The following is a 22,298-nucleotide window of genomic DNA, read 5'->3' as shown; positions in this document are numbered from 1 at the left end:
GTCCCACGTGGAGCCAGGGGCTGAGGGAGGGTAGGTGCAGCTCCCAGCCACAGCCAGGTCCTGGAGTCAGAAGGAGGAGAAAGTGGCGCCCGTCTCTAGGTGTCTGCCCAGAGCTGACGGTGGCCAGGCTGGCGCCCACCCAGCTCCCACGCCAGGCACACCTGAGCGAAGGTCACAGCGCCCTCCTGACCTCCTTCCAAGAGCGCTGCCTCTTGCCTTCCCACGGAACCCTGACCCAGAGTCCCTCCTTTCTGCTCCCATATCTCTGTGACCAGACCCTGGCAGTAAGAAACTCGGGGAAGCTGGTTCCAAGTTCCAACCGTGACCCACAATGTCAGCAGGGGTCACCATGGAGAAAGCTCTGCCCACCTCTCATGTCCTTCTTAACACACAGCCTGGCGAGGTGACGGTTCCATTTCACAAATGAGGCTTGGGAGGCGAAGGAGCTCTGAGCAGGAACCAGCTGGTGTCAAGCCCGACCTCAGGCCCGGGAGGATGGAGCGCCAGCCTGGGACTGACACTGCAGAGGGAGCCTCTCAGTCTCAGAACTGCGGGAAACCCATCCTGTGAGGAAAGGGAGCATTACTTTGGGAGCCAGTCGACAAAGGGCACCGACCCTGAGAAGCACTCTGTAATGGTAAGCCTCAGGGTGGCTGGAGAGTTGGCCTATTCTGGTGTTTCTGAGGGTTTCCATCAGTGGAGTTTGAGCCAAGCAGGTTGTACTACCTAAGGTGGGTGGGCCTCGCCCAGGCAGTTGATGGTCTGGGTAGAACAAAGACTAACCTTCTCAGAGCAAGATGGAATCCGCCAGCAGAAGGCCTTTGGACTCTGCCACTCCTCCCTGGGTCTCCCAGAGTCAGACAGCCTCCTCCAGCAGAGTCCTCCTGCTCTCACATCACAGAAGCCAATTCCCTAAAATAAAGAATTGCTTCTCTTTTCCTGAAGAACCCAAATCTGAGCATGTGATAAGGAGGACCCACTAAGAGAGGTCTCCAGAGAGCCCCCAGAAGTGGGCCGCAGCTGCCCTGGCTCTGAAGGACTCCCCACCCTTTGGAACAGGCCCCACGTGAGACAGACCTGGACACGCCCCAGGCCCCCACACTCCGCCCTTTCCCAACTTTCAGCCACAGGTTGTCGCAGAGGATGGGTGCACACAAAGCAGACCACCAAACCCTGAAACCCTGCCTGTGCCTGCCGGACCACGGACACACAGAGGCAGAAGCACATGGTGAGACCAGGCCAAGTCCACAAAGCCCTCACCATGATGAAGACCAAACACCCCAGAAACCCGAAGCAACATGGAAAGCAAGTTTTATTTTTACTTAAGAGGTGACATAGGAGGCAGAATTCTCCAGAGAGAAGGGGGCCCAGAGCAGGGTACCCTCAGGAGGGGAGTGTCTTGCTCCTGTATAGACCCCAGAACCTTCCACCTCTCTTTCCTGTCCAGGTATGTGCCTAAGGGCAGGAAGGAGCAGCCCAGGGGCTTGTGTTGAGAAGGATCCTGGAGGTGTTAGCAACCAGTGATGACCCTCTGCCCTCCAACACTCATTATCTACACAGATGCCCGACCTTCTGCCCCGCCTCAGTTGGCTGAGGAATGTGACATGTCCTGTCCCCTCAGGCCAGGTGGGGCTGCAGGCAGATTGCTTTTTGGCAAAGAAATGAAGTGGGAGTCGGGGCAGTGGGCTCATCCTATAGAATTACCCTCTTAACCCCAGCCCCCACCATCCTCGTCTATTTTCCCCACACAGAGGTCCGGGGTGGCCGTGGAAGAAGGGACTGGAAGGGACACTCATGAGACAGTGACCGGCAGGAATCACAGTGACTGGAGCAGAGCCCCAGACACCACTTCTGTGGATCCCACAGGATGAGTGGCATGGCCCCTGCAGCCTGGCTGGCCAGTGGCCTGCTGAGAGGAAACACATCTTTCCACAGAGTGTCCCTCCTGGCTAAGACCCACAGGTGAAATCCAGAGGATGAATGTGACTGCCTGGAGCTGGTCTGCCCTGCTGGTGGGGCCTGGCCAGAGGAGACCAGAGGAGCCAAGGGGGCAGGGCCACTCACTGTCCTGGGCAGATTCGGAGAGGACTGAGAACAGTAGGAAAGTGACGCTCAGCAACCAGCGAGGTGTGCACCCCCCAGGGCACCCAGGGCTGAGCGTAATGGCTTACAAATCATATTCAAGGTTACAGTGTGTCTGACAAATGAAACGAGGGGGCTCCTGTCTTTGTTTTACAGGCTTCAAGAAAAACTGGGCCAAATCCTAGCTGACAGAGTTCTGCAGTAAACCCAATGAATGCAAAGCAGGCACTCCTGAGAATCTCTGGGTGGTGGGGAATAGAATTGTGGGGTTTTGGGGCTGTTCAACAGGGACCCAAGAGGAGAGACCCTGGTGGGAAGGCGGGAGGGCGCTGCTGGGCCAGTAGAGGGTCCAGCAGCCCCAGCACAGCCTCAGACGTCCTAGGTCCCCTGGGCAGCAAGGGCTTGCAGAAATGGCCTTTCATGCACCACTCAGGGGTTCTGTTTGCTTATGACAGATCTCACTGAAGAGAAAACACTTCCAGAAAATAACAAGGGGTTGCATTTTGTGCAGGGTGAGAGATGAGGGCTTAATTTCACTTTGCTGCATATGGATTTCCAGTTCTCCTAGCACCATTTGTTGAAGAGGCTATCTTTTCTCAGATGCACATTTTTGGAGCCTTTGTGTAGTATGAGATAACTGTACTTAAGAAGGTTTGTCTCTGTGTCTTCTACTCTGTACCATTGGTCTATTTTCATGCCTATATTTTGTTACTATTGCTCTGTAGTATACTTTAAGGCCTGGTATAGTGATGCCACCTGCTTCACTCTTCCTGCTAAGGATTGCTTTGGCTATTCTGGATCTCTTATTTTTCCAGATGAATTTCATGATTGCCTTTTCTATTTCTATGAGGAATGTCGTTGGGATTTTGATCAGAATTGCATTACATCTGTGTAGTGCTCTTGGCAGTATGGTCATTTTGACAATATTAATTCTGCCTGTCCAAGAAAAAGGGAGATCTTTCCATCTTCTAAGGTCTTATTTAATTTCCTTCTTTAGCATTCTGTAGTTTTCATTGTAGAGGTCTTTCACCTCTTTCAGTAAGTTGATTCCCAAGTGTTTTTTTAAGGCTATTATAAGTGGGGTAGTTTTCCTCATTTCTCTTTCAGAGGATTTGTCACTGATGTACAGAAGTACCTTTGATTTTGGGGTGTTGATTTTATATCCTGCTACTTTTGCGGAACTCATTTATTAGTTCTAGCAGTTTTCTAGTGGAATTTTTTGGATCATCTAGGCATAGAATCATGTCATCATCAAATAGTGATAATTTGACTTCTTTTTTTCCTTTTCATATCCCTTTAATTTCTTTTGTGTGTCTAATTGCTCTGGCTACAGTTTCAAGAACTATTAAATAGAAGTGGTAAAAGAGGGCATCCCTGTCTTGATCCCTTTTTTAGAGGGAATGCTTTCAATTTTTCTCCATTTAGAATGATGTTGGCCTGGGGCTTAGCATAGATAACCTTTATGATGTTAAGATATGTTCCTGTTATCTCTGGTTTTTCTAGTGTTTTGAACATAAAGCGGTGCTGTATTTTGTTGAATGATTTTTCTGCATCTATTGAGATGATCATATGATTCTTATCTTTAAGTCTATTGATGTGATGAATTACATTTATTGATTTCCATATGTTGAACCAAACTTGCATCCCTGGGTTGAACCCCACTTGATCATGGTGCACTATCTTTTTAATATGTTTTTGTATTCAATTTTCCAGAATTTTATTGAGAATTTGGCATCTATGTTTTCATTATAGATATTGGTCTGAAGTTTTCTTTCTTTGATATGTCTTTGTCTGGTTTTGGAATCAGAGTGATATTGGCCTCATAGAATGAGTTTGGAAGTGTTTCCTCTTTTTCTATTTCATGAAATAATTTGAGTAGTATTGGTATTAGTTCTTCTTTAAAGGTCTCGTAGAACTTGGCGGTGTATCCATCCGGTCCTGGGCTTTTCTTGGTTGGTAAGCAGAAAAAAAAAAAAAAAAAAAAAAACACAGGGGGATCCACGAACCTTGCAGCACCTGCCCCATCTCTCCTGCTGAGTCCCTCTGTTCTGCAGAGCAGGCTGGTGCAGTGCACCCTGGGAAGGGCCGTGTTCCTGGCTCCTTTCCTTTCTCTTGCTTTTCTTCATTTCTCTCCCTCCTCCCTTTTGTTCTTTCTGTTTGCTAGGCTATCAACATTTTAAAGGCATATAAATAGCTAGTCCTATTTTTACTGTTTCATTCAACAAACATGAATTATGCATGATATAGTCAGAAGAAACATAATTCAGAGAAAAGAAAAATAATCTTTGTTCATGTTGTTCGTGGTGTTCTTTCAAAATATGCTGACAGGCACTACCCAGAGAGTCAGTCCCTATCCTATTTGTAACTTGCTGTCCCCCTCAGTTTGACTAAACCACTCTTAAGCACTGTTCAGGAAACATATGACATTTTTGACAAGAAAACTGGTAAAGTTATTTTTACTATCTGTAACTTGGATCTAAAACTAAGCAGCACAAATTTTACTTCCCTGATTTAATATTGTTAAACTGTAAGTTTACAAAGAGATTTGATAAATATCAAAATGATTATAAAGTCAGACAGTTATTCAAAAAGTAAATTTGTACACTGCAAACTTCTGGGCGACATTAAGCTAACCTTAAATGTCATCCTCCTGCCTCTGACTTGCAAACAGATCGTGTGACCCTAAAATGGTGGTGATGGACTGGCCCCATGGTGAGCCGGTGAGGAAGCGTTTGTAAGCCGCCCTACCATGTGCTGCGCCCAGAGGGCTGGTGTGGGCCAAGCTCCCGGTGGGTGCAGGTGGGACCCCTCCTTAGTCACCTTCTTACTCAGTTTGGTTTCTAGATTCCTCAGCTGGGGCTGCTGTCACAGTGGGTGTCTAAACAGGATCTCACTCCTCACATTTCTGGAGGTGGGCAAGCCCACGTCAACGTGCTGACCAATTCCATTCTCCTTGAAGCTTTCAGATGGCACCTTCGCTCTGTGTCCTCACAGGATGGACAGCAAGAGGGAGCCAGCGTTGGGCTGGGGACGTAGCTCAAGCGGTAGCGCGCTCGCCTGGCATGTGTGCGGCCCGGGTTGGAGCCTCAGCACCATATACAAACAAAGATGCTGTGTCCGCGGAAAACTAAAAAATAAATATTAAAAAAATTCTCTCTCTCTCTCTCTCTCACTCTAAAGAGAGAGAGAGAGAGAGAGAGAGAGAGAGAGAGAGAGAGAATTTTTTTTATCTCTTCTGATAAGGACCCCGTGCCCATCATGGAGTTCCACCCTCAGGTCCTCCATCCTAATCACCTCCCAGCTGGAACCTGACAATCCCAAATTGATCCTGCAGCGTTACCTCAGCGTGGACTGGCGAGAAAGAGGTCCAACCCACCAGGCTGAGGGCTTCAACGCGGGCATTTGGAGGAGACAGCTCACTCCACAGCAGAAGCCCTCAGGGTCCCTTCACCAGATCCCACAGAGACCAGGAAGGAAATAAAAGCTTCGTGTCAAATCTGGAGATAAGACGGTGACACTCTCTTCCCTCCTCCACAGCTACGGATCCAACCCAGGCAGAGTGAAGCTCCCCACATCCGCTCCTTGGCCCCAGGAGGCTCCTGGAGTGTCGGGCCCTGTCTATTCTCTTTCCCCCAAGGCAAGGTAATCGTGAACCCCAGTCACCGTTCTGTTTCTCTGTCATCTTGCGCAAACTCCTTCCGGCACTTTCTTTCGACAGAGCAAAGGCTTGTGAACCACGCGTCCTCTGCTGAGAAGGGTGCCTGGTGAGCTTCACCCCACCTCCTAGGGCATATCGCAGGCATGGGCTGTTGCATCGAACATTTTTAAAATCCAAAGAAACATCAGAACAAGGTCTGTGTTCCAAAAGTGCACTTGGACTTGTCAGGCATGGTGACTCACACTGACATAGAAACATGTCATCAAGGAAGATCAACGTTCATTCTCAAAGATGCCTACAAATCAGAGGCGGGAAAAGCCACGCAGGGCATGGGGGTGGGGATGTCCAGCAGGGCCTCTCAGGACAGGGGGAGGCCAAGCACTATCCAGAGGCTGTCCTGGGGTTCTTGGGAGAAGGAATAGATAAAGCAGGTAGGTGCAAGTTGGACTTGGATAGTTGACTAACCTGGGCAGGTTCTGGGCTCTAGGGGTAGCTCCTGGTTGTCTGAGACTGGCTCAAGGTGGTTTAGGGCCAATGTGTGAGAGTTTGATGGAGGAGGTACCTGGGGTTTGCCCGGGAGGGTTGGTTTGCATAGCACAGGTGGGCTCACAGGGCAGTGGCTTGCCATCTCTAGGAATCCATGGGAATCTCTAGGAATCCATGGGAAGGAATTCCCTCCAGGATCAAGGGCCCAAATACCAGAGCATGGAATCCAGAGAAGGTGAGAAACTATAGTCAATACCGTCTGAGTAGGATATCTTCCTCTGCCAGAAAGCTTCCTGTGGGAGCCGCTGAAGATAGTTTTTACCTTTTCATCCTGTGATTTTGTTAACACCAGGGCATAAAAACGTCATCCCAAACTTCACTGATGAATTCATTTCTTTTCCTCATCATTTACCATCAACATCATTTAGCATCCAGACAATGGACCCAGAGCCTGGAATGCAGAAAGATCCTCTATGTTCTCATGAAATGCTGCCCCGTTTCTTTTTATTTTTAATTGGAAATATATATATATATATATATTGGAAGAACTCACTACATAAAGTGACAGAATTCCAAAATCAAATTGCATGAAAATATACATCGCAATTTCTTTTTACAATAGGTGAGAAAATTTCTAGTATTGAAGAATAGAGACAAAGAAATATGAAGGACTAAGGAGAAGGATTTGAGGGCAAATAGCATTCCTAATAGCAAACCAAGAAGTAGGAAGCTCGTGGTGGTGCATGCTTTATTTATCCAAACTCAACATTAATCAACTGAAGGGCAAAAATAAAACCAAATCAGAATTTTGTATTATTTGGGGTAAATTTCAGTAAGTTGAATTTAGAATCCACTTTTTTTTCTTTTTTAAGTTCTTGAGATAATGTTGAGAGCTCTCAACAGCCAGAAAATATAATTGCTACATCCAATCCAAGAGATGGGTGCAACCAGAATTCAAAAAGGGACAAAGCACCTGGTGATGACCACTCCTCTGAAGTCATCATTAAAAATGAAGTAATTGCTTATGAAGTACTTCAGTATTTGAACCAAATCATCTGAGGACTTTGTAGCAGATGGAAGAGATAAAAGCAAAGAGGACTGTCAAAACAAAGAAGATACAAAAGTTTAGTAAGTGACAAAGGTTAATGGAAGCCTCAGTGGTTTAAAGGAAATTAAATGGAAACTTTTCATCCTGATTGCTTTTCATCTCACATGAAAAGACTTTAAGGAGTCTTTTTAAACTGATAAGAAACAATGGATAGAAAAAGAAAACCTGCTAAAATCTTTTTTAGAATTTACACAATTCTTATTCTATCTACTATCAGAAAGCATTATTTGGTACAAGGTGTATTTGTGGATGTCCGTGAACAGTATACACATTATCCGGATCATGTTGTGCTATGTACACATCTTTACAATTCTTCCTGAAGGTTAAAACAGTTCATTAAAATTCAAAATGCGTAATCATCTGTAAGCTGGCACTTGTTAGGCTCTTGTCAGCATTGATAACTGGCATGTTTTCTTGCAGCCCAGTTCCAGCCAGGGTTTTGCCAACTTGTTACAACAGACGTCCAGCAATACAGGTGGGTACAGTGCAGGAAAAACAGTGCCCTGTTTCTCAATTGAAGACCCTGAAGTAAGTGAAATTACCAGCTGCTGAATAAATGTCACTCAAAAGCAGTCTCTCAGCTTTTTCTTGCACGGCGTGCAGCTTTTCTTTTAAATTCTCCATTTCTGTCTTTCTTCCATTCTTTCGCAGGTGACTCTCCATTAGGGTCTGCCAGTATGGAAATGACAGTAATCGTGATGGTTCCCACCGTGTGGGTAGGAAGCCAGCGTTCCTCTGACTTTTCATAACCATACTTATCCTCCCCAGCTCATGAAGAATAGAAATGCAATCGCCACCATTTTTATCAACATTTGGATGCCAGATTTCTGTGATGATTTCACTTTAGGAGGCCGGAGGGGATAATCTTTCGGGAAAGTGAGATGAGCCTTAAGAACACCACCTTCATAAAGTGTGTCTGGGGGACCGACAACAAGGACTTCCCATGGGTAGAGCTCATGGTCGTCTATGAAACCTGCTGGAAAGTCTTCCAGGGGTTTTGGTTGAGTTCGCCACATGGGGCCCGGATGCTCCTGCTGCCCCAGGGTCTGGCGGCCTCCACCACACCTGAGCCCCGGGACCATGCTGCCTGGTTTCTTTCAGCTAAGGCAAACAGAAAGGATGTGTTTTTGTGACAATTTGTAATTCTCTTGAGATAGTTAGGCCTTAAGGAGGCACCCACCCCAATAGAGGGCCACCCCACTCCAGTCGGAAGGCCAGTGGTCTTCTCCTCAAGAAATTGTAGGTCACTTTTCCAAACAAAGGATGTTAACTTGTGAGATTTTAATCTCTTTGCCCTGGGACAGGAGAGCTTACAGGTCTAAGTCATGGCCTCTTCCTCAAAGAGCTGCTGTCCATGGGGAAAATAAGGTGCATTCACCCCAAACAGTGGCAAACTAATGCAAGACAGTGCATCACCCAGGGCAAAGCTCTGTGCTGACAACAGGTAAGAAGGGGTTTAAAGAATAAATGTGTATAGGAAGGGAGATTTTTTTTTTTCATAGCTAGAATGCACTAATAAAAACATTGTCCAAAACCAAAATAGCTAAAAACGGGAAGATTGTAGTGAAACCCTGTAAGATGGATGCAGCTTGGTCAGGCAGAGGTGGAGAGGAAGGAATTTCAAAGCAGGCCCCATACCTCCTCACAGGGCAGGGTCTAGCTGAGTAAATGAGTGTGTTCCTTATGATGGCGTCTGTACCAGACATTCCTCAGAGCTGGAGATACGGCGATTGACAAAACAGATAAAATTCCTGAGTGCACCAGGCTCACATTTCACTGGATTGATAATCAGAAAGCAATTAAGAGGTATGTCTGCCCAGGTAGCCAGCCCAAGACTGGGTCCTGTGACCTGTGTTTCTTCCACGTGGCAGCCTGCAGCGTGGCAAACCCTGCCTGCACGGGAGCCGTCTTGTGCCTCTTATCACATTTCAGTGACTTGCCTTCTTCACTTAGAATTTCTACTTACCCTCCTTAAGTCCTTACCACAGATCCCAGGAGAAGGGAATTCAGACTCACAGCGCTGAGTAGGAGAGAAGAATCTGAGTAGGGACTGTATGTTTGCTTTCCATTGCTGTGACAAAATACCTGAGAAAGTCAGCTTATAAGAAAGAAAGATTCATTTGGGCACATGTTTTCAGAGATTTCAGTCCATGGCCCTGTTGCCAAAGGCAACAGGGTGAGGCAGAGCAGCATGGGGGGAGCGTGTGATGGGAAAGGACATTCACGTGGTGATAGCCAGGAAGCAAAAGAGAGAGAAGGGAAGAGGCCAATATTCCCCTCACGGCACACCCAGTGCCCTGACGTCCTTTCACCAGGCCCACGTCCTAAAGGTCCCACCACCTCCCAATGGCACCCTGGGGGCGTTAGTGTGTGGGGCGTTGGCAGACATCTAAGCTCCACACCACCGGGTGCCTGCTCTAGTCTTTGATCCCCTCTTAACTAAACTCAAAGCCTCTACCACCTCCCAGCCTCCAGGACCCACCAAGACAGCAGGGTGACCATGGCTGTCGAAGCCACTCTGACACCCCTGTCCTTTGCAGTCACCTCAAGGCCATAGCCCTTTCGCAGGACTTTCCCGCCTCTCTCCTGGACTTGTGCCCGGCTTGCTCAGGCTGACCGCGATGCTCTCCCGGCACACAGTTCAGGTTCAGTCGTCAGCACAGGTCAGTGGGCTGGGATGTTTGTGGATAAGCCTGAACCACAGCTCCTGCCACAGAACGGTCTGCTCCCCTGGGTCTTCCTGTCATCCCATCCTCTAGTTTAATCATAGTAGGAGTAACGATCCCGAACACTAAGCAATGCTTCTCTGAGATGGATTTCAGCGGTTGCATATACATGTTCTCCCATCTGACCTTGGAGCAGTTCTGCAATGCAGGCACTTGGATTATCTCATTTTACACATAGAAAAGAAATCCAGACTCAGAGATAATTTCACGTAAATTGCCCACACTCACATCTTGAAAGGGGTAGGGCTGTTTGAAACTAAACCTGTCTCCTTCCAAGGCGTGGTTGGGTCAAATACAGCCGCGTCTGGGTGTAACCTGCTTAAAACCCATGGATTTCAAGGATTCCCAGAGCTGAACATAGGTTGAAGCACCTTTTCCAGAAACACTTCCTTCCCCCAAACAGAAAACATACGAGGTCGCCCTTCCTTCCAGGTAATGTTTTCGTACTAACCAGTAGCTCTAGACGAGCTGGTTAGGGAGGGTTCCAGATGACTCCGTCTTCATGTTTGAGAGCAGCAACACCTACACTTCCTGTCTCTGCCTCAGCCAGCCGTCGGCCCAGCGGAGGGCCTCTCCAGCCCTGTCCCCTCAAGTCACAGGAAAGGCAACTCCAACAAGACGTCTGCTCGGCAATCTGATGACCACTAGAAGGGCCCCACGTCCTGCCTCGAAAAGCAGGAATTGAAATGTTGGTTCATTCGCTCTTCACCAAGCATCTTTTTCTGGGTTCTGGAGATAAAACTGTGGGGAAAAAAAAATAGGCCTTTTAAAAGCCTGTAATAGCCTATAATATTACCAGAGCTGCCTAATGTCTCTCTCTATATATCCTCAGCCTGCCTCTCCAACCATTTTCCATACTTCTTTTTAAAACAAAATCTAATTGGATTATATCCTTCTCAAAACCTTCAGTAGCATCCCGATGTCCTTAGGAAACATTCCAGACTTCTGAAACGGCTCACGAATGGCCCCATGAAATGACTCTCGGCCCCCTCCCATGTCATGTCATGCTGTGCTTCTGCACCACCCTGGGACAGTGCCTTCTCTCTCATTAATTTATTCCTCTGCCTTCACCTTGGCTCAGCCAGGTCTCTATTGGCCAACACTCACGGAGCCCTGTGGATGTCACCCTCAATACTGGAGGACAGAGGAACGTAGTACCCTCGGAGGCCTACTTCCTCCTACAAATACGTGACTCTCACTGTAGGTTGCCTGCCATGATCTCTGCAGACCCCTCATGCCTGCTCTCAACTGTGCAGTCCTGAGAATTTCAGAGATTAAGTGTGCTCAACTACTGCTGCTTGTAAGTTGTCCCCAACAAGTCCTAGCCTATGTCTGGACCACACCAAGAACACGGTGCGTGCATGCAACTCTGCTCCACAGTATTCCCAAGCACTTGTTTAAATCTTCCAGCCCCAAGTGGCTGTAACCTCCATCAGCACCGGGGACTTGGACTTGCTCACTGCAGTCCCCAAGTCTAGCACAGAGTGTGGCATTTATTGAGAATCAGTCAGTGTCTCCCAAATGAAGACTCCTCCTGCAACAACTTCAGAGACACTCTAGAACAGCACCTTCTGCCACAGTTGTTCTTGTGTCCTTTCCTGCTAGACTAAGTTCTGGAATGGCCCAGCGATTTACCTTTATTTTCAATTCTACACGCCCGCTGCAGTACCTGGAACACCCCTGCTCAGTAAATGTGGAGCAGGGAGTGAAGGAATGGACTCACTCGAGGCTTCCCGCTCGCTCCCAGGCCTCCTCTGCAAAATGAGGGGAAAGGAGAGGACCTCCACAGCTTTCACCTCCGCCGCTCAGTCTCCCTGCCACACAGCCGTGTTTCTGAGTCCTTGAAACCTGGAGTCCTGGCTGCAGCAGTCCACCAAAGTCACATTTGCTCGAATAGAAGAACAGCCCCAAGAAGAGAGTTGGGGCCCCGGACTGGAGTGTCTTTTCAAAAAATTTAAAGTCATATTCTAAAGGTAAAGGGCATAAGGCTTTGGGCAAGTGGCTCAGGAAACCCTAACAAAACCACGGTCTAGATGCAGTTTTTGACCACTTGGCATTGTTAACAAGGCCAGCTAAGAAAGTGGTTTTTGAACTATGTTCCATAGAGTTTCTCTGGTGGGGAGAAATGAAGTAGAGGTTTCCTAAAAGGTTATGTTTAAACACAGGTCTCTGCAGCCACGATCGATTCATAGATAAATAGATAGAAGATGATAGTCTTTTAAAAAATCAACCATTGTTCTGAAATAGTAGTGAGACTGTGCACTTTTCCCTGCCAGAACCATATTTCACAGTATTACAATGCCGCTGATAGATTGTAGGCCTCATAATATTTTTTTCCTTAATTTGGTCACTTCTCAGATTATCATTCAATTTTTTAATTTAAAAAACTTTGAATGTTTTTGTTGTCCGGGTTTGTGAGCGCCCTAAGAGGTTGCTTGAGCTAACCAGAGGCAGAAGCAGGAGCCAGTTTAACAGTCCTTACAAGAGGCTGTGTATGTCCATCTCCTGATGACGGGGTGGAGGCCACATCTACTCATCTCCAAATCCCCGTGGTGTCTAGTAGAGAACTCAGTAACTAGGAGTTTAGTAAAAAATCATGAAACAGCCAGGCACGGTGGTACACACCTATAATCCCAGCAGCAAGACGCTAAGCAACTCAGTGACACCCTGTCTCTAAATAAAATACAAATTAAGGCTGGGGTGTGGCTCCATGATCCAGTGCCCCTGAGTTCAACCCCTGGTACCAAAAAGAAAGAAAGAAAGAATTCACCTGGCCAAAGTGATAGGGTGGTTTTCAGCAGAAATTGCAGAACCAAGATGGCTCAGGCAGAGAGGGTGTTGTTTTACAGTTGGAGAAAACCTGACCTAGGCACCCAGCTATACGCTTAAGTCCCAGGTATCCACACAGCATGGAGAACTCACTCTGCTGGACACACAGGCCCAAGATTCCTGCGCTGTCACGGCCCTGGGCCTGGCCGAAGGGAAGGAGACCTCAGACGTGGCCGGGCCTTAGCTCATTGGTCTGCACAGCACCCCAGTGAGGCCTCTGTCACCCTCCTTCACCTGGGGAGCCACAGACATAGGGAGACAAGTTCTTGCACCCACCTGCTCCCTTCTGCAGGCCCTCCACTCACCCCCCTTGGGCTGGAATTCACCAAGACCTGTGCCCTCCCTGTCAGGAAGGGCGGAGGAAGCTTTATATTTGTGGGAATTTCAGCCAGCGTCCAGCAGTGTCCAGGATAGCTGGAGGACATGCAGGAGTGGCCATCCTTGGAGCCATGGCTTGGCCTCATGCTTTAACCTACCCTGGTCTTTGGATACCCGCTGTGGCTGCTTAGCGGGAGGGCGTGCTGGGCCAGGGAGAACCGGGGGCTCCGTCGGGCTCTCCCTCCTCCCCCTTGGGCCTGTGCGTCCCCCGCACTCCTTTCCAAGACCCTGCCTCACCTCAGGATTCGTCCTCTAGGCCCATCTGTAGCAGCTGGCCCAGACCTTGTCCCCTCCCTCCCCAGGGTCCTGTCCTGAGCACCTGCTAGGTCCCCTGGTAGAGGACAGGCTGGCAGCACCAGTGAAGCCTAATGCTGGGACCAAGCAGAGGATAAGAGGAAGCGGCAGCCGTGCTGGTGTGTGCCTGTGTGTGCACACCCATGCACACTCAGAGAGTGTGTTCACGTGGGCACAGGTGTCTTGTGTGCATGCGTGTGGGTCTGTGAGCTGTTACTCTGGGGCTGATCTTCAAGCTCTCCCCTCAGCCCTCCAAACTCCCTCCCGCTCTGTCAAGGATCTGCTCAGCCCCTGCTCCGAGATGCCTGCGACCACCGGCCTCTCCACACCAGGCCCCCCTCCTCCTGTCCTGCTTATGTCTTCCGTACACTTTCCCTGCCAGACACCATATTCCACAGACGCGCACGCCCGCAGGTCTTGTGGGTTCATGGTCCCCATCTCTCCCTTCGTGTTCATCTGATACAAGGAAGGCTCAGCGGGAAGGGTCCTGTTCATTCTGTGGTGCTCAGACCCTGTGAGAGGAAGCAGAGCAGAGGCCCTGGGGTTGTGGCCAGGAAGCTGAGCTGGTGCCAAGGGGAGGCCTGCAGGGCTGTCCTCAGGGCTGCGGCCCTGCATCCCAGAAGTCACCCCCTCAGGGACCTGCAGCCAACGAGGCGGAGGCCAAGCCCACAAGGGAGGCTGAGAAGCCTCCGCTCACTTCACTAACGCTCTCCGTCTCTCAAGAGTCCCTCACATCGGCAAACTCCAGGCGCACACCAGAGAGGAGTAAGGAACGGCACTGGGGACCTCCTGCTGATCCCGCAGCCAGGAGGGGCCACCAGTCAGTGCCTCTGAACGAATGGGCGAATGAACAAGGAACCATGGATCTCTAAACTGGGTGAAATGATCTGCAAACTCTAAAGGCGATGATTCCAGCAACTCAGGAGGCTGAGGCAGAAGGATGGCATGTTTGAGGCCAGCTTTGGCAACTTAGCACCTGCCACAAAATAAAACTCTCAAAAGGGCTGGGCTGCACAGCTCCATAGCACACAGCCTATTCGTGTAAACACGAGGGCACTCTTACCAGCTCACACAGTCTCCTAAGCAGCACAGCCCATGTAAATACGTGTGACTTGTCATCCATTTTATTTGTGAAACTTGGTTGTTGTGCTTAGCTTCTGAAGGAGGGCAGAGCATTGTGCAGAGCCTCCACCTGCCCTTATCTCCCTCTGTGGTGGGCAGGCCTTTGTTTGCCCTCAGGGCCATCTGTAGGTTCATCTCCATTCATCTCTAAAACCCACAAGCACAGCCAGGCACAGGGCAGAGGCTCGGCAGCTGTCTGCCAAATGAGTAAAAGGAAAGAGATCTGTGCAGCCGGCTGCATTATCATCACTATGATAAGATCGAGCCTACAAGAAATCCCATTGTTCTGCCCAGTGACACACTGAGGACGGACGTTCTGCCAGAAGCCAGGCACAGGTGGCAGCTTGCGTGGTCGAGACACCCATTGAAATGGGATCATAAAGTGTATCAAACCAAAATGCACAACCTGCCTTCTCTCCCAGGCTTCTCAACCTCTGCTCTACTGACACTGGGCAGAGAATTCTTGGTCCCAGGAGCCTGTCCTGCATCCGAGTGTGACTAGCAGCATCCCTGAGCCCCACCCCACAGAAGTTAGTACGTCTCCCCACCAGTAAGGCAGCCAACGTCTCCAGGCACTGCCAGGTGCTCTCTAGGAGGCAGCACTGACCCCACAGCACTGTTCTGACTCAGTGCAAGAAGCTGGGGTGGGGGCAGGCTGGGAGGGGAAACGGTCAAAAGGTATAAAATTTCAGTTCGGGGGGCAGGGCTCAGGAGATCTATGGTGCAATGTGGTGATAGAGTTACTAACAATGTGCTATGTGCTTGAAAATTGCTTAAAGAGTAGATTTCAAGTGCTCTCACCACGAAACAATGGTAAGTATCTGAGTTAATGCACCTGCTAATTAGCTCAAGTTCACCATCTCACCAGGTACACCTATTTCAAAATGCCATGCCGTCATCCTAAGTGTGTAAGATTACTTGTTGATTTAAGAAATAATATTTTAAGAATAAGTTCAGTTAAATCTGTTACAAACAAGATTTTTAATGGCCATTAAGCAGGATATATTGGATAGCAACTTTCCGTTTCCCAGAGCACGGTCGTAGCCCCACTCATTGAGCACTTAGCGCTCCCTATAAACTATTCTGAGGGTTTTTTCTGCATTAACTCGTTACTCTGTCCTCCACCACATAACCTCAGCCCTGTCACTACTTCTCTTCAGAGAGAAGAGCCTGAGGACGAACAGCCCCTGGGAACTGGACCAGCAAGCCGAGGAGTGAGGCCACCTTGCACAGCCAGCGCATGGAGCGCTGTGTTAGATGAGACACCCAGTCTAAGTCGTCTTGATCCTCGTACTTTATGAGCAACTTAGTGCTCATTGATCACTTGGGGACATGTGCGTGTACTGTTTTTAGAAGGGACGGGTTGGGTACTTCGGAGTCAGAAGCCTCAGCTCAGGGGACATTGCAGGGAGCCCAGTGTGGGCCATACCATGTACAGGGAGGAGGAATCCAAAGTTGTCTCAGAAGGCTGAGGGGCTGGACAGGGACGTAGTGTCCCTCCAGCAGCACTACTTAACAGCATTCAGTCCTCATGAGTCTTCCCCAGGAGGTGCTCTTCTTGCCACCGCTTCACACACGCTAGGCTGGGTGATGGGGAGTTTAGCGACCAGCCCAAAGCCACCAAGTTCCTCGGGGCAAGTAACAGGGACTTCAGCCCCCACGTCTGGAGGCCCACTCTGCTGAACAGAGCTGCCACACCCCATGCCCCAAGTCAGGATGGGTAGCGGTTCCAGGATGCTCGACACTCTCTGTCCTGGATCCTAGATGCAAATGCAGAGCAGGTAAAGCCACGGGAATGACTCGGTGCCAACCCATCTCTTGATAAACGAGCCCAGGAAAGGACTTGGTGCCTTGGCCCTCATAGGAGACTGGAGCCCAGTCCTCCAGCATGGCTGTGAGGGCCCAGCAACACGTGCCACTTGCATAGGCAGCACAGGCGTCACCATGTCTAGAAAGCCTGGCCCACAGCCCCCGTGTTTGCTGCAAAGACTTTCCAAGCTCCCAGGGACCCTGGCCCCACACCCAGCCTGGCCTGCTGAGGCCAGCAGGCAGGGCTCAGCCCACTGGGGTGGGGCTGGCTTGAGGAAGTGCAGAGGACTTGAGGGAGACTATGCACCCCCTTTTCCTGCTACAAGAGCTGATTCATTGCCATTCTGAAATGCTTCACTCTCAATATTCAAAAAAACAAAACCCATTTTGATTCTGAACACGCATCATGGAAGCGATAAACCTGAGGCTCTCCTCGCTCGCTCCTGAAGAGAACCTTCTCCTTGAGGGGCCAATACCAGTTTCTTTTTTCCACCTGGACACGTAGTCTTAGCATTTTCCAACTGTGACTCCCCAGAGCATGAACCTCCAGCTTGAACCCGACACCTGTAGTTTTTAAGTCTGTCGGTGGAGGCTGGACAGGATTCTGTGCAGATTTGGGGCAAGGCCTGCCTGCTGCCTGCTCGAGGTGCTCAGCTCAGAGGACCTGTCCTGGCCAGGGCCTGGCCTTCATGTCCACAGCCTGACTGAGCTCCAGGAGCAGCATTTCAGACACACAGGCCACCACTTCCCCCTGTGGGGGTCCTTCTCCCCACCCCCTTCCTACCCTGCTACGCCTCACCTTTTCCTCCTCTCCTCCCCACACTCATGGAAATACCCTGTGGCCAAAAGCCGGAGATGCAGCATCCACACTGCAGAACCGTGAGGCCCCAGGCAAATCAGTCCACACTGCTGAACTGTTTCCCCATCTGTGAATGGAGAAGTGGGACCCTGGATCACCTTCAGTGGCCACAGGAGAGCTTGGGCCTACGGAGCTTACACAGGCCAGCACACAAGCCAGGCTGGTGGCCACAACAGACGGCTGTCAGAGGGCACCGCTCAAGAAACAAGGGGCGAGCTGGGGACGATTTTTCCACGCTGCAGTCAGCGGAACATCTTGCTCATTGCTGGAACATTACACCTAGCACAGACCCCCACAGCCAGCTCCTCACCCTGTGAGTGCACGAGGAAGACTGGGACCGGTGAAGACAGGTGCCTCTGAAGTCACAAGTAGCTGCCAAGCTTTGGTTTTGTGCCAACTATCATCACAGGTTTAGTTTGCATGAAATCCAAAGAATACCTCACCTTCCTGTTCCAGGACAAAGGTAATAAGAAAGGAGTTCCTATAATCCAAAGCCGAAGAGAAGTTCAAAATACAATAAAGACTCAAAGGGAGGAAAATGTCACGTCCGTGGGGAGTCAGGAAGGTTCACAGACCTTGACGGACAGAGTTTCACCTGAGAGATGAGGACAGGGCCTCCAGGCAGAGTGCCCAAAAGTGGAAAGACAGGGAGGCAGCAGCGGGACCATGCCAGGCGGGGTTTGAGATTTCCTCCAGAACAGCAAAGAGTTTTCCAGGCTCTGGTTGGCTGACTGATGCCTTTTCCAGGAAGAGCCAGTCATCACGTACAGTTCCAATTCATGATTCCCAACCAAACACAGCTCACAACCACCTGGTGCAAACACTCTCCCACTGGAGGTAATCACTCACCTCTAAAACCAACGTGTCACTGGGCATTAAGTGGGATTAACAGTACCCAGCTCACAGAGTAGTTTTGGGAATTGACTGTGACAATAGCTGTTCAAGTGTTTGGCCGAGAATCGTCTCTTTACCTGAAGATGACAACAATTTTCTCCAGTAGAGACTTTTTTGCAATACGACACACCTGCAACGAGGAAGTACATCCCAGAATTATCTAGCTGAAGACAACTCCATGCCACAGGTTAGAAATTTCAGGGGTGAAAAACAGTAGCTTGCCAGAGCTATAAGAACTGTCCTAGAAGCTGAGCCAAGAGTCCAGGTCTCCTGGCCCCAGGCATCCTCCCTCCTGCCACTGACTTCTCTAACACTAGAAGGTGACTAGTGTATCTGAAATAGACATTTCATCTCTGCAGCAGATGTTGGCCCTTCTTGCTGTGTCCCAATGTTCCTGCAGTCCTAGGCCACAGGACTGACTCTGGGGGTCCCCAAGTCAGAGTTGGCCACTCACCCCAAACAACAAATAGAAAAGTACTGTAACGTGCAGGAAAGGAATTTCAATCAATAAAGGCCTGTTGGGAGGGCAGAGTGAAATCAAGCCATCTCAATTATTTCTCTGGGGTGTTGACATGAGCTCTAGGTTTAAACAGAGGAAGAACTGGGGCTTGGGGCGAGAGATATCCATAATCACATTATCTTGGCCAGGTTGTGAGTCTGCCGATCACTATCTCATTGCGGGTTCTGCCAGGTGCCCCTGAGGATGACCTCATGTGGCTGCAGGGTAGTCTCTGTTTGCTGCTCAGGATATTCATCTATCAGGCCTGTGATCTTGAAAGAGGGCAATTTGGTTCCCATGGAAAGATGCTATTACCTAAAGAGCCATCTATTCATGGGACTATCTGCCACTTTTGGGGGGAGTCTCAGAATGGGTGATCTGCCTGCAAGGCTCCTCTGTTCCCTGAAGGTATAAGGCAATGACTGAAGACTTCCAGGTGCCACTTTAGGGTCTGGAGTGAGACTTGTAAAAGCCGGTGTTAGGCATCCCTGAAAACAATGAGACTATCTTAATTACTCTTATCTTGGTATTCTCAGGTCTTGAAAGGGGATGAAATTGGGAAAATGTAGGGCTAATACACCTTGTATTACCAGTTTTCACATGAACAATTTTAAATGGTTAACATGCTCTGTGCTGAGCTAGCTAGAACCTGAAGACAGAAACAAGTTGAAGGCAGAGAAGCCAAGCTTTATTCTGCTTTTAGTTACCTACCAGACATCCACAGGACCAGTGCTTTTAGCAAAGGCATCCTCTCTGAGTCCTGTGACATGGATCCCCCATCCTTAAGAGTTCTGAGCACAAAAGATGGAGGTGAGGTCCGCCAAGTCCTCAAGCTCCTTTGCTGCTGAATTGCCATGGAACAGGGAGAACACAGGCACAACCCCGGGGGGAGAAGGTCACGATGGGTGGACAGGACCTTGCCTGGTCTCTGGCAGTCATACGCCAACTCCCCCCCCAACACCACCGAATGCACAACTAGTATGAGCTGTTGGGTGTCATTTGAGCATCTATGTATCAATGTGGAGATTAGGAAATAAAGGCTCAGAGAAGTTGGACAGCGAGACCAAGAGCATGTAGCGGGGAACCTGCGGTCTCGGTTTCCGCAGTTCCTCCACCCACCCTGCTCTCATGAATGTCCACACCCCACACCCACTGGAGTAAGCCCTGAGATGTTAATGTCCGTGAGTGCTCTTCTGCCCACCTGCACACATCCCTGGAACACTTTCTTGCCAATGTGCTTGTTCCCCCCTCAGCTTTCACAGCCCCACGCTGCTCTGGTTGGGCCCTCCTGGTGTCACCACGCTGACATTGCAGCCACTCAGGGGTATTCTTTGGCCCTCTGGCTTTTCACTGTGCACCCTGGCTCTGGGGAGCTTCCTGCACCCCTTGACCCTCCTCAGGACTGGAGACTGTCCCCTCTGAGCCTCCGGCTTAGCTCTGAGCTCCAGGTTTACATGTCCCTGCCCAGGTGGCCCGTGCACTTCTCAGGCTCCACCCAGCCAAGGTTCCACTCGTCCCTGGGAAACGGCAGCTTGGTCCACCTGGAAGACCCTCGCCCACTCCTCTCCCTCCATCACCCTCCACACCAGAGGCAACTCTTTTATTCCTTCCACGATGGAGCTGTGTAAGCTTCCACCTCCCCCACTCACCTCCAGCTGGCCTCCTGTGGTGGACGCAGGCAGTTACCTCCTACCTGGGCTCCCCACTTCTCCTGACATCTCTTCCAAATCAGTCTCCACAGTGCAACCAGGGATCTTTCCTAAACATGAGTGGGACTGTGTTACTCTCTTTCTTAAACCCTTGTCATAGCTGTCCAAGTGGATGACTGGATGAACCAAATGTGGTGTGTACGGTGAGTGAAATACAATTCCACCTCCAAAGGACAGAGACTCAGCTACATTCTGTGACACACATAAACCCTCTAGACCTCATGCTAAGTGAAAGAAGCCAATCGCAAAAGGACAAATACTGTACAATTTCATTCCTAGGAGGCCCCTCATAGAGTCGGAAAGCAGACTAGAGGTTTCTAGGGGCTGGGGAAGGAGGAACAGGCAGTTAGTGCTCAGTGGGCACAGAGCTTCAGTTTGGGACGAGGAAAAACCATCTCAGACGGAGGGTGGAGGTGTCTGCACAGTAATGTGAACTATTAACTTAATGCCATTGAACATGCACCTAAAAATGGTTAGCATGGTGGATTTCTTGTTGTTATTTTGCCATAACATTAGGCAATGATTTCCCATCATCCCTGGAGGAAAGCCCCAAATCCTAGATAGGGCTTCCGAGGCCTGGTTACCGAGGCCCCCATTGATTGCCTCTCTCCCCAGCGACTCCTTTATCTTGCAGCTCTCACTAGGACCCCCTGCGTCTGCTCCTGCAGTGGAGTGCCACTGGGGCTCTGCCCACTGCTTAAAGCACACACGGCCTCCTTCCCTGCACTCTCTGTGGCTGGACTGCTTCTGCTCACCTTCCAAACCTCAGCTCCAGAACCCCAATTCTGAGGGAACTTGTCTCACACAAGAGAGGATGGTGGCTCTTGCCTGGTACAGATGCTGTGTGTGTTCGTCCTCCAAAGGATTAGCCCTCAAAAGTCGTCCAGGGTGCACCCTGTGCTAAGAATAGAGCTGTGTCTGCTCTGCCATGTGTAGGGCCAGCCGTGGCACTGACAAATGTCCCCAGCATGTGTGCTGGACAAATACAGTGGCAGCCTGGGCTAACATCCCAGAGCCCAAGTCTGCTCTCTACAGGACATTGACCCTCAGATGACAACATGCACTTGGGATACAGAGAAAAGCAGGCCAAGGGAAGGAGGGTGGGGTGGATCCATCCTGCCACCCCAAAGAACCTACAGAATGTTGTAACCCAAAGAGTGATCACAGGGCAGCTTCCCACCACCAGCCTCTCCACCTACTCTGGACCCATGTAGGGTCAGGCCATTTGGCTCTACCTTCCCACGAGATAATTTCCATCCTGAGTTCTACCCAATTCCAAAGAGGCTTGGGCATCAACCTGTGCTCGCTCTTGGCCAATATCATCTTACCTCATGCCCAAAGTAGTCTTCCATTCTTCACAGGAGGAAGGAGACTCAAGAGGCTCAGCACCTGTGTGGACTCCCACTCAGCCTCCACAGCTCCCTCTGAACACTGCTGCCTCCACAAAGCCTTTCCCAGCCCCATGGGCTAATCTCTCCTTCCCCCACGGCTCCCAGAGAGGCTTCTAGAGCCAGAGTTTGGTCCAGCCATGGCTGTGGCTAGCTGCTCCTTTCTACAATGCCCCACGAACCTATGAGCTCCTGAGGTCCCAACCCTTCTCTGCAACCCCCCCAAATCGAGTCCAGACCTTTCCTATGGAAGATACCCTTGACTGGCATTAGTTGAATAAATAGATCAAGGGCCAATATGCCTGGCCACTCGAGCCAGCCCATCTTTGTTCTGTGAAGAATGGTAGATAACTCACATATCGCCCACTTGCTATCAAGTTGGTGATGAGATGAAGTGTTTCTTTAATTTAAGAATACCACAGAGGGCAAGATGCCCAGCTTGTTACACATCTTGAGG

The 22,298-nt window shown here is 49.8% G+C and overlaps 1 protein-coding gene across 1 annotated transcript; it reads right to left on the bottom strand.

Moving 5' to 3' along the window:
• Nucleotides 1-1,294: 1,294 nt before the first annotated feature.
• On the bottom strand, nucleotides 1,295-21,805 carry LOC101977945 (ubiquitin-conjugating enzyme E2 G1). Its single transcript, XM_078031363.1, is given in 5 exon segments — nucleotides 1,295-8,102; nucleotides 8,105-8,170; nucleotides 8,173-8,325; nucleotides 8,328-8,652; nucleotides 21,782-21,805. Coding segments are annotated over 5 exon segments (777 nt in total). The 3' UTR covers nucleotides 1,295-7,893.
• Between the last annotated feature and the right edge of the window lie 493 nt (nucleotides 21,806-22,298).

The sequence above is a fragment of the Ictidomys tridecemlineatus genome, chromosome 14, assembly GCF_052094955.1.
Source record: "Ictidomys tridecemlineatus isolate mIctTri1 chromosome 14, mIctTri1.hap1, whole genome shotgun sequence".
In the NCBI taxonomy this organism is placed as follows: Eukaryota; Metazoa; Chordata; class Mammalia; order Rodentia; family Sciuridae; genus Ictidomys; species Ictidomys tridecemlineatus.
This window is presented reverse-complemented; position numbering and strand designations above follow the sequence as displayed.